Genomic DNA, 13,725 nt, shown 5'->3' on the forward strand with positions numbered 1-13,725 from the left:
CTACTCCTTATGTTCACTAACGCTCCATTAATATTTCATTAATTTCAATAAATACATTAATAATTTCAACTTCTTTTATTCATATTTCTTTAAATTCACACTGTCAATGACACATTACTACTGTAACGCATCACTCTCCTGGTTTAATTATCCATGCTTTCTGTTGACGGTCCGTCACTTTTCTGATTGGTCTTAATTAATGTTTTCTCTGATTGGCTGATATTGACAGCTCAGGCGAGAGATGGGGTCGTTACTGATTTAGTCGGTACTGGGTCCATTTTTCGACGACTTGTGCCCGTGTTGCAGGTAGGAGCACGTAAAAGGCCAGTTTTTTATTTCCGAAGTTTGTGAAGCAAGAAGTGGCCAATATGGTTTGTAATTTATAGTCTTTAATCTTGTTCGTTTAGGGAACCGTTTAATTAAAAACCGATGCCCAAGATTTTGATGGATAGAGAATGAAACTTAGCAAGGGTTTTACTTTTCCGTTTTCCTCTTTATTCTTCTTCAATTGTTGATGGCTACAGTCTTTTGATTTCCCCGGAAAATTGCTGAAAGCGGTGCAGCTGGAGCCAGAGTTAGACCTAGTATTAGAGATTCCCAGTCTGGATAGCTGAGCTACAAATGGCGTACATTCACAACCTCGGTTTTGAAGGCTAACCGTTCATTTCTTGGAGGAATATACAGGCCAGTTTATCCCATTTATTTAAATATTACTAACCATAGATTTGTCTCACTTATTTAAATTTTTGATAATATACCTTTAAGTTCAATTTATTGCTACAAATATTTAATCAATATCATAATTTATCTATAATTTTAGTTATTTTTTGTTCAGTATTTTTCAGTAACTTTTTTGGCAGTTAAGTAGATATAACTCGGTTAAGGCTGATATGCCTTAGGTAAAAAGGTTCATGAACTTTCCCCTGCGTAATACAAATATATACTAAAAATTTTAATAAATGCAATTTATTTTTCAAGTTCTGAAATCTACCTAGTAGTGAAATCATAATTTAAATGTTACTTTTGTCAAATTTATTTTAATCATATCAAAATTGTTCATATTTTAATTCATAGCAAATTATTAACATTTATCAGATTAGAACATGAGGTGTGTACATATCTTTGATGTAAATATAATTTGGTTGCATTGTTGAGATTTTTTTTGCCTCTTTAAATTTACCTTAACCAGGGTCATTTAATTGTTAATTGAAACCTATATACCAAGTCTTTTTCTTAGTTTCCTTTCATTTATAAAAAAAAAACTAAGTGGCGCCCTCTTATTTAATAGTTATCATCAAGTTTAGATTCTTTAATAGCCAGTCATAAGTAAACCTTCGAACAATCCCAAGCCTCCAATAATTCTGAGCTACCGTCTGCAAACTCTTGGCAAAATAGTAACACTGTAAAGTTAACGCCACAATACATTGTGCTTATATGTAATATGTTTTTCGCAATTCCGTACTACTACTTATTCAAAGACGTTAGGATAAAATTTGAACTCTAACTAGCTTTTTAATTTACCAAAATCATATAGTTAGATCAAGCACCTAAATTGTAAACAAGCTTTTTATAATATTTAATAATTTTTTAAAAACTAGCCGCCTGCAGATATCTGCTTCTAGAGTAAAGGTTCGAATTCGAGGAGAATGGTTCTAGATAGCAGAAATTCTCCCTGGATGGAAGAATCTATTCGTGGCTTGTGGTAGAAAATATCGGGATGATACCGAGGGCTCGATTAATGAAACTAGGATTAAGATTCGGAGTTTTTCCTTTCCTATTAAAACTTGCCGTATTTTTGTGTATACTTCTATTAATTGTACCAGTCGACACAACCAGAGTAGGTACCACTTGGCAGGCGATAATACCTGAGCATCATTGTATGTATGTTCGGCTATTACTTGCTTATAGGTCCCAGTCCCGAAAGTACCTTCGGTGTTGTCTATTAAGCATGTAGGGGCAGGATGATACCATACTTTGGATGCATTTGTTTGCAGGTTTGTCGAAAATAATCTCAATACGTCCAAGATACAGATGATCCATTTCTCTTTCTGAATTTGAGAGTAATTTTAGATACTGTGTGTAATGTAAACTTACGGATATACAGAAATGAAAGCGACAGGAAGTGTCTTTCCTTGGTAACTCTCTGGCAATTAAGATCAATAAGTATAGTTATGTCTCCCTACTTATCTATGTACATATGTTATTATGTACCAGGCGGCTCTTAGAAATCATGCTTATTCATATTCAATTTAGAATTAGCTATAGCAGTGCATTTCGGGGCGTTTGTTGACCGCAATACGACTTTTGTACTATAAGAAATGTGTCTCCATTGGATCAGGTATGGGATGTAGAACTTGCAAAAGAGTCTAGACAACAACCTCTAGTGAACGAGGTTTGTAAAATCATAACATGTTTGAAGGAAAAAGTGAAATGCTCTAAGCTTAAATATCTTTTTTAAGGATGGCAAGATGATCTTATCAAGTATTTTATAATATTTTATCTATTTTAACTTATAATAGCTGTTAATATTTTTTGTATCTATCTCTTCATATCTTCTTAGTTGGTTTAAATCGGTGTCAAGTTTTGATGTTTTGCATTCAGCTGGTCTAAGAATTAATTCAGCGTCTTTTTTTCCTATATTTCTAAACTTCAAACGTCTTGTCTACGTAACGCAACTAAAGGCTTATAAGGATGATTACAGATGATGTTAAAGCCTTTTTTTCATAACTTTCCATAAAGAGGTTGGCCATTACCGAGTTCAGTAGGATATCCATTGTTATATATTGAACATTAAAAAATCTGTTGATAGACATTGCCATAATTGCGTAAAGAAGATCCCAGATAGAAGTACCAGATAGGACTATTTGCGCAAAAGCAATATTTTCGGCATATGTTTAACAGATATGTAGAGAATATTTAATTTCCATTTCTGTTTAATATTTAAATAGCATAAGTTCTTTCAAATAAATGATTTTTTTTTTAATTTTATGTAATAGTAGTGTCTACATTTAGTCGAATATGTATTTCATTTTTGCTTTTAATATTCCATATAAATATAAATTGGGATTCTTAGGGATGACTCATCTCTTGACAAAAATATAGTAATTCCACTTTTTCTAACCTCTATCACTGTTATTCAATAACGCATATTTCTAACTCTTATGTTTTGCATGATATTTACATGAACCTAAATAGATTTTAAAAGATGAAAAAATATTGCAGGCGTAGAAATTAAATATATCCTACAGATACGCAAGTAGCATATATTATAGGAAACAAAAATGTATTGCTGGTACGTTTTATGGTGAGTTTATGGATACTCCTGAATATGCTCTGATATCCTGAATGGCTTATGCCAAGTGATATGAGATATTCTTGGCAATATAAATATATTAATTAGATGTCTTGGAGATATTCATGCAAATGCTGGGTTAATAAAAAATCATTTCAAATTCCTGGGAAATGTAAGAAAAAAACGTCAAATATGATAAAAAATATCCAAAAATTACCTAAGGTTCCTTGATGTCATAAAAACCAATAACGACAAATGCCTGGAATATTTCTTTAATATTATTTTTTTGGTAATTTTGGATTTTTAGAAATGTGAGAAAGTGGAAAAATATGTTTTATTTTCGAGAATGTTGACATTATTCTGTTCATTTTTAAAGGAATGTCTTGTAGAGATTTAAGTTTTTTTTTAATTCTTGGAAAATTTTAAAAATGGTGCCAACCAAGTACCTGGAAAATATTAGAGATTACTTATATTCCTTAAAAAATGCCTGAAATAAAATAGAAATGATTTCGATTTTCTGGTAAACATACATTCTGTTTTGAGTTTTTAGCTTGTGTTAATTTCTTTTATATTTTTTCTTTTGATTTTATTTTTTTGGAAACCGAAAAGGGCTGAAAATGTATTTTTGTCTTTTAAGAATTTGACGTTATTCTTTTAATGTACTTATTGTAATTTTGTATTTTCTCCAGGGATTTAAGGAAAAATTATTTTAAGTCCCGGCAAAATGTAAAAAATTACGCCAACCAAATACCTGAAAAACGTGTAATCTCATCTTGAATTCCTTAGAGATATGCAAGGGTCACGCCAACTGCCTGGAATAAAAGGAAAAATTATTTCGATTCCCGGGAAATATTTTTATATATTTGGAAAACTAAGCAGGTAGAAAATTAATTTGTATCTAAATAAAATGTCACTTTTTTAGGTCTTTTTTTGGAAGTTGTACCATAGGCACTTTTTTAATTTCTTTACGGCACTTTATGGCATTTCTTGTATCTTTCAGAAATTTCCCTGATAGCATCCAATATCCGTGGAATATGCAACAGCAATATTCCTGACATATGTTTAACATATATGCAGAGAACAATCAATTTTCATATCTATAAAATATGACAGTAGCCTACGTTAATTTAAAATAAATGACACTGTTTATTAATTTTACTTAAAGTATATATTTAATTTTCAAAATTTAGTTTGTGAACGGCAGTGTCACTATTTAATCGAATTTATATTTAATTTTTGCACTTAATATACCCTTTAAAAATATTGGGGTGGAGGTGCTTAGAATGATTCACCTCTTGACAGAAATATGGTAGTTTTTCCAACTTCTATGACTGATATTCCATACAGCATTTTTCCAATTGTTATAAATCTTATATATTAAATATGCCTAGCATATATTATAGATGATAAAAAGATATTGCTGGTAAACATACTTTATGTTTTATGAAGACCCCGGATATCTATTAAATATGTCTATTGATATATGAAATATTCTTCTTATCCTATCTTATAGACAATATCTTCGATAAAACTGTCTCTAAATACATCCATATACAGTGCATTCCAAAAGTTATGTCTACATTCATTTAAAATTCAGGGGTGTGTTCGAAAAAAAAACGCTCGGACCCGTCGATTTTTATTTCAAGTTGCGCATTTTTGTGCGTGAAGTTGTATATACAGGGTTAAATAAAATAAATTACGACCATCAACTTAATTTTTTCAAATGAAAGCACTTTTTTTTTAATTTCATTTTTGAATTTCGCGTGGAATTCTACGTATGTTTCATGCATCATGTCCTATACCTAAAGTCAACAGTTATCGAAAAAAAGACGACCAAATATTATTATTGAAGTTCACCTTACGAGTCACCTTATCTCTGAGAATTTTTATACAGAGCAAAATTCCATTCATTCGTGTTTTTTTATTGTTGGCTGGTGACCGTGTATTTTCATAGAAACTGTATGACAGTTGTACGCCAAACACATATTGTCAAGTGTGAAGTGTACGAGCAAAGTTGCGGTTTTCACAATGGTAAAGTTAACGGAACGAGAACAAATAGAAATTCTGTGCATGGTTGGGTTTGGTGATAGAACACGTACTCAAAGAGAAGCTGCTCAATTATTCAATGAAATCTATCCTGATCGTCCTCCGATATGTCAAAAGGTGGAGAGTACAATAGAGGCTAAATTTAGAGAATTCGGTCATGTTAGAGATCTGCCGAAATCTGGTCGTCCTGCTCGAGATGAAAATGAACAACTTGACGTTTTGCTTTCTTTGAAAGAAAACCCATGCACTCTTCTGTCGCAGATTGGGGCAAATTTACACATGGAATCTATCGAATATATGAAATCTATAGTTCACCGAATAGTTAAAAAGCACAAATATCACGATTTCGATGGGCGAAATGAGTTTTGTGAACGCTTACAAAACATGTGCAATCTAAATAATAATTTAGTAACAAATATTATTTTTTCCGATGAAGCCATTCTGTTTGAATGGTAGTGTGAACAGACAAAACTGTCGATATTGGGCAACAGAAAATCCGCATTGGATGATGGAGGTCAACACCCAGTACCTTCAAAAACTAAATGTGTGGTGTGGAATAGTGCGCGGAAGAGTAATAGGCCCCTTTTTCTTTGAACAGACTTTAACGGGACAAGTGTATCTCGATTTTCTCCAATTTGAATTAGTTCCAGCATTACTAGCTTTATTTCCAAATCCATTGTACCCAGACTATCCCGACGAAGAACTAATTTTCCAGCAAGATGGCGCTCCTCCGCACTATGCTGCCACTGTGTGTACATTTTTGGATGAAACCTTTCCCAATCGGTGGATAGGAAGGAGAGGACCCATCGAATGGCCTACTAGGTCGCCTGACCTAACACCAATGGACTTTTTTTTGTGGGGATACCTCACGTCGAAGGTATTTGTTAATAGGCCAAATAATCTAGACGACTTGAAAGAGAGAATTCGCAGAGAGGTACGCGCCATAACTCTTGAAAATGTGCGGAAATGATTGAAAATGTGCAACGAGACTTTATTGATCGCCTTGGATATCGTCAAGCCGTGAATGGCAACCATTTTGAACATTTAACTTAATTTTTGTTCTTTTTTTATTTGTTACATGAATCGTATTTTTTTCGATAACTGTTGACTTTAGGTATACTTAGGACATGATGCATGAAACATACGTAGAATTCCACGCGACATTCAAAGATGAAATAAAAAAAAAAGGTGATTTCATTTGAAAAAATTAAGTTGATGGTCGTAATTTATTTTTGAGCAACCCTGTATATACAAACTTCAGGTACAAAAATGCGAAACTTGAAATAAAAATCAACGGGTCCGATCGTTTTTTTTTAACACACCCCTGAATTTTAAATGAATTTAGACATAACTTTTTGGATGCACTGTATAGCCAGTTACTAGATCACTGACAAGTGATTCTTTTTAAAGATAAATGAAATTTACATTAAAAAAAATAACGCCGCGATGGCAACGCGACGTGACAAGGGCAGATCAGGTTCAAATTCTGAAAAGTCCTCAGAGCACAAATCAAATTTTTAATCAATGAATCGCAAAAAGGTCTGTAACCTTGTATAATCGTACTGTCAAATTTCAAGGCCATTTAAAGGTCAAAGTAATTTTATTTTGAGAACTCTTTTTTTACAGTGATGCTAAAGAGGGCGGTAAATCTTAGGTCCCAAGAGATATTGATCTCGGCAATAGAGGATAGAGTAGGTATTAATTTCGAAGCAGTAATATTTTTACTTTAAAAAATTTATAGATCGTTTATATTTATTAAATGAAAGAATCAATTTTAAAAGTATTTCGTCAGGCAGGATATCTAACAATAAATATTATCTTAAGACATTTAATTTAATGTAAACCGCAATTTCATCCGTTTTTGAAATTGGCAACAACGGGTAAATCCCCTGAATTAGGGACATCCTGTAGAGAACACGTGCATTGCTGATATGCTATTAGAAATTTAGCTACACTGCCGTTCGTAGGGTAAGGGTGAAATTTCCCATTTGACTCGAAAGCCTTTAAGGCAGACGTGAAACTTAAGCTCTAGCAGCACGGGCCTTGAATTTTTGGGGTCGTTTTCGTTTCTAATCACCGACACCCTTTGTTTCTGGGCCATGGAACACGGCCACGAAAGTGTCTGTTCTACTTTAACGCTTTGTCAAACCATATATCTAATGGTTTCCTCGATTTGTATCGCGAAGGGAAAAGTTTCATTATTATTATGACCATTTTATACGGAACGATGAAGTAGATTTAACATATAGATAATTATTATACTTATGGCATTATTTCTATTAGTATTAAATTTAGAAACAGCCCAACATTATAACGGGTGTTTCATGATTAGTAGGACAATCTTCGAGGGGTTGTAGAACCTCAAAATAAGCAAGTTTGCGCAATAAACTCCTATCCGAAAATCATTAGATTTTGAGATACACAGTGATAACATTTTAAGAAAAAATATTATTTGTCATACTCTCCAAACCCGTCGTAAACATCGTGTCATCTTCTATGACATTTTCCATTCTGGATCTTGCTTGCCGACCTGTCAGACATCCTCATTCCATATTCCACCGAACCAAATATGGAAATAATTCCTTTGTTACCAGGGCAGGCAAACTTGCTAACCAGTACTCGGATCAGTTGGATTGTTTACTTTTGAACTGTTTGTAAATATTTTAGAGTCTGATGATGGCAAGAACACTCGCCGAAATGCATAATTTTTGAAATTAGGATTAGCATTTCATTTGTGGAGAAAAACTTCCCCTACTAACTTTTCTAAGATATACCGGGTGACACAGAAAAGAGGGAACACTTTATTGAATTTTTTTTATTTCATTTTATATTTTGAATTTAATTTTTTTTTATTCTGAAAAGAGAGAATAACTTTTTTACTTTTCAAGATAAATAAATGAAATTTGGTATATCGATATAAGAGCATCTTTTGACATATGCTATTGTTTTCCATCAGTTCTGGTTCAACAGGAAATGACACTAACTTCCTTATTTTAAATGGGACACTTGGTATAATTACGTATTTCGATAGAAAATAATAAAGTAATGTATGACTATCGATATACCAAATTTCATTTATTTATCATGAAAAGTTATAAAGGTATTTAGTGTTCCCTTTTTTCTGTGTCACCCGGTATATTGATAAATAGTCGCCAACGTGGAAATTTTCTAGTTCTTGATACATATTTTAAGTCAATAATACAGTTCTGAAAGCAAAATTGTGGTATTACTTCTAAATTTAAATAAATAAAGTGTTAATTTTCCATTTCGATAAGTCACAATAATAAATACAAGCAATAAATCTATTGTTCTAAAACGACCAAATAAATTGATGCCAGAATATTGTTTAATAACCGGTAAGTTTAGAGTAAACCATATCTTGAAGTCAATACTATTTAACAAACCCTGGTATTGGCGTATAGTAAGAAACTGCACTGAAAATCTGACAAGCAGGCAGGCAGGAGCATTGCCAGCTCTAAATGGCTCTAACTGGCAGCGCTCCTAGGGACTTTCGCGTCTCCCCTTTTCCACTAGCGCTCGACAAAACTTATTGATTTCAGACCACCCCTTGCACGAACGGGTCGACTGCTGCCCTATCAGTGTTTCTCGGCCAAAATCTGTGAAAATGTGCGAGAAATTTACACTGTCGACCAAAGAAAACCCTCGGAAAAATAATGAGTGCCAAAAAAATTAAGAAAAAGGTTTCGGACATATTTTAAGGTTTGTGGTTCGCGAACATTTACTTTTTGTGCGGCGGTGAATTTTTGCTAGAATATACGAAATATTATTTATGCGGCTGGTGAGCTGGAGAAAAATTATTTAAAATTGTGGAATAAAAGAGCACAAATTAATTTTCGTAGGTTTTGAATATTTGAAAAAATGGACAGGCAATATTTTACAAAACATTTTTTGTGGCAGATGTTGGAACCTAAGGGACATCCAAGTAACGGTGGTAAAAAACTGTGATATTTTTAGTTTTCTAGTGTAAAAGCCAGTGTTAAAATGCAGAAGGAAAACGCAAATTCGGGTGAAATCCAACACCAATATGTTGGTCCTTATCGGCTGGAAAAGACTCTTGGCAAGGGACAAACTGGTAAGATTTAGACAAATTAAAAAAATATTTATTAAACCTTTTTAAAATAACCTAATTGCAAAGTAAATATATGTATATTTAATATTATTTGTTAGAAAGTCTGAATATATTTATATTGGTTTAACTTTTTATTTATAATAATTAATATATTTTTTAATATTATATTATCCATGAACTTAAAATCCTTATGGATATTTCTATCTGTTAACAAATTTTAAATGTTTTAAAAAATATTAAATATTTACTCTAACCTTTGTTTTATACGCCTCATTCTTCTTTTAATTAAGAGGTCAGAATCACAAAAACTGAGGGTTAATACTTTAATTCGATTTATTAGAATTTTGTTATAAAACTTGGATTTAAATCACTTTGTGATTTATTTATTACGTCGAGAAAGGCAATAGATACAACTTTGGCTAGAGTCTCATTATTAATATATTTTACAACGACATATATTATATGATATATTAATTAATAACTATACAAGGCATAACAAATTTATTAGATATACAGGTTTCAAAAAAATATGTATGAATAGTACATTTAATGTAAATTTTCTTTTTAAAAATTGGTGTATCTACAAAGTCTGTGTGGAAGATACATTTTGCCACATCTAACACTGATAGATGTCACCTGAACTATATGAAACCAAAAAACTCTTTTGTAAATCTTTGATCGATTCTGTATTAAGACACCATAAGACGTCAATTTCAAGCTGTTGGTATTGAAAGTCTCATAAATGTGTGAATTGCACTTCGAATGCCTATACAAAAATTGAAATGGTTTGAATTACAGTAAACTGATTGTCACCATTAAGTTAGTCCAACTTTGCCTTTATTAAATATACCGGGTATCCTGATTTCGCAGGGGTGCTTTTTTGAAATATGTGGTAAAAAAAGATTATGTTTTTTACGGCATATGGTAAACTATGACGGTTAACTATGATAGTCAACGGTTCTGATTGATTGACTGAACATTTTTGATTTTTTAACATCAAATTACCATAGATATAGAGTGTATACCTTCAGATATGCTTAAAAATGTAATATAAAATATGAATATTTTGGTAGGTGCGCAGATTTCTGAATTTTACGTTACGTGATCACGTTAAGCTGTCGACTGAATTATTTTAAAGAAATGTTTGTAGAAAATATCTCGGTCAAAAACCATTTCGTATAAATCAGAGCCTCTTACTTCATATTATTTAAATTTCTTCTTAAATTTTAAGAAATTAAAATTTTTAATTTTCTATTATATTAAAAACGATCTCACTTATTGTCAGATACTATTTCCAATTATAATAAATCGTATTAATTCGATATAAATCATTTGAGCTTACTTAACAATTTAATAAACATTAGTCACAAGGAGGTCAAAATACAATAAGATCACCCTAAGACACAACTTATTATCGAAGTCAGTCAGCGAAGAATTAAAAAAATAATTATAAGTACCAAATGTTAAATGACTCTTGGGGTTCCTAAACACTATAAAATCCGGTCTTAAAACATTAAGTTTTAAGCTTAAACTTAGATTTAATAAACTTATATAGACCATTAAATAAAATTGTTTATAATTAAAAAATATATAATCAACAGGACCAAGATAGAGTTAAAGAAACTGCTGTATAGTGAGGTTTAGATATCCATGTCGGATAACTAAAGGATCAGGAGAGGTTTGCAACATAACTAGCGAAATTTACTAATTACGCAACGAACTTTTTATTTTAAGATACCTTGCTGGAAAAAAAAATTTGCAACATCTTATCTACATTTCCTATCTATAAGTGATTATGTATTAATTATGCATAAATATATATGCCATAATTATTTAGCTACTTATTTTGTTGGGTACTACGGCACAATTAAAAAATTATTATTTCATATAATTCTTTTAAGTAGGTACGTAAAAGTCTATTTTTTATTTTTTAACAATTATGAATATGATTTGTTTGTTGGTGTTAAAGCGAAGTCATTTCGTTATATTGTGTTATGTTTATGTCGCAAAAATCGCTTGATGATGAACGTATCACTGCCTAAAATCAAATAAACTTGATTATAATAATATGTTCATATAATTATAAATATTGTTTTAAAAACTTTGGTACAAGAAAAAATCGAGGAAAACTTTCCAAACTCCTTTGAAAACATTTATACAGAATGAAATATCAATTCATACAAATAAATACAATAATATAAAAAACTAAAATTAAATTACAAAGAGCTTTAGTCAAAGCCATAGTAACCCACAGTGAAATAAAGAGCTTTGGTTAGTAGTAAAACTGTTTTATGATTTGAATGTCACACCAAAGGTGCCAACCATAGGAATACACGAATGTTCCTGTGTAAAATGATTAAATGGTTGTGATGGGCTTAATATTATATTAATTCAAATTTGTTGTCCATTTATTGTCCCCTTTGTGCTTCACATAATAAACGAATGTTTGAAAAATTCAGCTTTTCCAAATATGTGGAAACACGCCTTAGTCACGCCTTTAGCCAAAATAGCTGAACCAAAGGAACTTAAAGATCTCCGATCAATAAGCATCCTTCCTGTTCTTTCCAAAATTCTCGTTGCAAAGTTGCAAATAATCAAGCTCGAGTATTTTTAAACAGTCATAAAATTTTGCCACTCAAACAATCAGGGTTTCGTCAAGGATATAGCTGTGCTACGGCTATAGCTGACGTGACAGATGATATTTTCCGAGCGTGGGATCAAGGGGAGTTTACTGCTTTAATCTTACTTGACTACACAAAGGCATTCGACTTAATTAATCATAGGATTTTATTATCAATTTTAAGTTATATAGGATTTTCAAGAGATACAATAAAATTTTTTAAATCATTTTTGGGTAATCGCAGCCAGCAGATCGTCTTGAATGGTATAAAATCTAACTCAGCACCTTTATCAGTAGGTGTTCCTCAGGGAAGTATCATGGGGCCCTTGTTGTACACAATTTGTACATGTCGATTTAAAGACCATTTAAAATTTTGTAGCTACCATTTGTATGCGGACACCCAACTCAATCTTCACTTTCACCCAAATAATACAGAAATTGCCAATATAAATTTGGATTTAAAAAGTATATGAATAAAGGGGAGGAGAAAGTAAACTCAAAGTCCAAGTCTCATAATCTCATGGATTATGAGACTTGGACTTTGAGTTTACTTTCTCCTCCCCTTTATTCATATACTTAAGTCTCTTTGGGAATGATGGATGATTATTTTGAATTTAAAAAGTATCATAGAAATCTCAACGTGTCACGATCTAAAGATAAACCCTTCAAAATCATCCGTTACTGTATTCGGAGAAGATAAAAATAAAAGATTGAGAGTTAGCAACGAGCTTAATATACAAATTAACTAACACGTCCAAATCATTGGAACTTGTTATTGATTCTGATCTTTGGTTTCATGAGCATGTTACAGAAAAGCTCCGAAAAGCCTATGGTACTCTTAAACTTATTTATAATCAAAGAAAATGAAAATTTTTAAATCAAAAATTAAAAGAACATCTATGTGACTCCTTAGTGCTATCCAACTTTAACCACTGTGACACAGTATATGGCCCATGTTTGGATCAGTTTGATTCTCGTAGAATTCAGAAAGTACAAAATGCGTGCCTTCGCCTTATTTTTGGGATACGCCGCAGAAATCGGATCTCTTATAAGCTTATAGACATTGGCTGGCTTAATTTGTATAACCGCAGAAAACCACTTCATTTCGTTGGGCTACAAGGTAATAAAATTTAAATCTCCCCAATACTTGTATGATAGATTTTGGAATTAATAACAATAATCGTAACTTACGCAATTTACATCTTCTTACTATTCCTCGACACAGAAAAGAACTTTGGACGAAGGTCACGAACTTTGGACGAAGGACGAAGCTTTTCATATAATTTGGCTTCCAGTTTGAATTCCTCAAAGATTACATCATTTGATGTGGCCTGTTCTACTTTTCAAAGAAAAACTAAAAACATTCTGTTTTTACGTCAGTAAATAAAGTTAGTCTTTTATTTTGATTTCGATTTTTTATGTGATGTCGCTGAATGTGTTTTTCTATTTTATAGTTTTTATTTCTATTTTTAAGTTTCAACTGTTATGATCTGTAATTTAAAATATTGGTACTGGTTGCAGAGCAAATTTTTTAAATGTTATATTTTTTAAATTTTTTTAGAGAGCGCCTAAACATTATCTGGTCTGCGTACCAGAATACTGACGTAACACGGCCTTTTATTTTTAATAGACATTGTGTATTTCTTAATTTTTATATTGTATTTTGTACTTGTTTAT

At 31.7% G+C, this 13,725-nt stretch overlaps 1 protein-coding gene across 3 annotated transcripts in view; it reads left to right on the plus strand.

Moving 5' to 3' along the window:
* The first annotated feature begins 8,914 nt into the window (after positions 1-8,914).
* LOC126747606 (serine/threonine-protein kinase BRSK2) overlaps positions 8,915-13,725 on the plus strand; it is a 155,634-nt gene continuing 150,823 nt past the window's right edge. For all 3 annotated transcript variants that reach the window (XM_050456362.1, XM_050456345.1, XM_050456354.1), the window contains exon 1: positions 8,915-9,431. In XM_050456362.1, coding sequence (XP_050312319.1) covers positions 9,341-9,431 — 91 coding nt within the window. In that variant the 5' untranslated portion in view covers positions 8,915-9,340. The remainder of the gene's footprint in view (positions 9,432-13,725) is intronic.

This window comes from Anthonomus grandis, chromosome 2 (assembly GCF_022605725.1).
Source record: "Anthonomus grandis grandis chromosome 2, icAntGran1.3, whole genome shotgun sequence".
In the NCBI taxonomy this organism is placed as follows: Eukaryota; Metazoa; Arthropoda; class Insecta; order Coleoptera; family Curculionidae; genus Anthonomus; species Anthonomus grandis.